This window comes from Halyomorpha halys, unplaced genomic scaffold, assembly GCF_000696795.3.
Source record: "Halyomorpha halys isolate HHAL.00 unplaced genomic scaffold, Hhal_1.1 Scaffold6839.1, whole genome shotgun sequence".
NCBI lineage: Eukaryota > Metazoa > Arthropoda > Insecta > Hemiptera > Pentatomidae > Halyomorpha > Halyomorpha halys.
In genome coordinates this window covers 1-830 of record NW_027112148.1, presented here as the reverse complement: position 1 = coordinate 830, position 830 = coordinate 1, and the positions used below count along the sequence as shown (strand labels likewise).

The following is an 830-nucleotide window of genomic DNA, read 5'->3' as shown; positions in this document are numbered from 1 at the left end:
AATAGTATGAGGTCTTGGTTTTTGTTCTCAATTAAAAAAAAAAAAAAAAAAAAATACAAATGGTTGTTGTGATGAAACAATTTCTGCAAAAATGAAATTGTAAAGAAAGCATCAACCTGGACCTTTATTTACAATTAGTGCAGTACTGTTTTACTTCATGTCAATGAAGTTATGATACCTTGTAAATTAAAAAAAAAATTATATAATTTAAAAATGTATAAATCAACACACCATTCTAGAGACATGAAAGAATTCTCGGAGTCATGAAAGATTATATAGATAAACTACAATATATTAATTATGACAAGATATTTCTTGTATGCTGTTTTTTTTTTTTTTTTTTATTTAAATAGTTGATAAACATTTTTAATCTTTCTGGACTTAAAGGTATCAGAGCTAAAGCTGCAATATGTGTCAATTGGTAAATAACTGAAAAACTTTTAAACTTTTATGTTTTAGATTGTTATTGCTACACCTGGTCGTCTTATCGATGTTTTAGAAAATAGATATTTGGTATTGAATCAATGTACATATATTGTTCTTGATGAAGCAGACAGAATGATTGATATGGGTTTTGAACCAGGTAATATAATTTTTGCCTGATTATAAAATAGGCTATTTCTATGTATTACTTACTTTTAAACCACTTTACCTCTTAAAATAAATTTTAATTAGTGACATTTAACCAACTTAAATTTGCATTATCATGTCTATAACATAGTATTGTATAATTCACTTACTGCTAATGATCTTTTCAGAGTCCGTTTAAAGAAAGTCAAGAAAAAAGAAGACAAACAAAAATGGGATGATCGGCATTGGTCTGAAAAAGA

At 26.0% G+C, this 830-nt stretch overlaps 1 protein-coding gene across 1 annotated transcript in view; it reads left to right on the top strand.

Annotated features, from left to right (window-relative positions):
- The window catches only part of LOC106691994 (probable ATP-dependent RNA helicase DDX23), a gene marked incomplete at its 5' end in the record, with an annotated part of 6,026 nt that extends 5,394 nt beyond the window's left edge, over positions 1-632 (top strand). The window contains 1 exon segment of the mRNA XM_067050174.1: positions 460-632. Coding sequence (XP_066906275.1) covers positions 460-603 — 144 coding nt within the window.
- Positions 633-830: the final 198 nt, after the last annotated feature.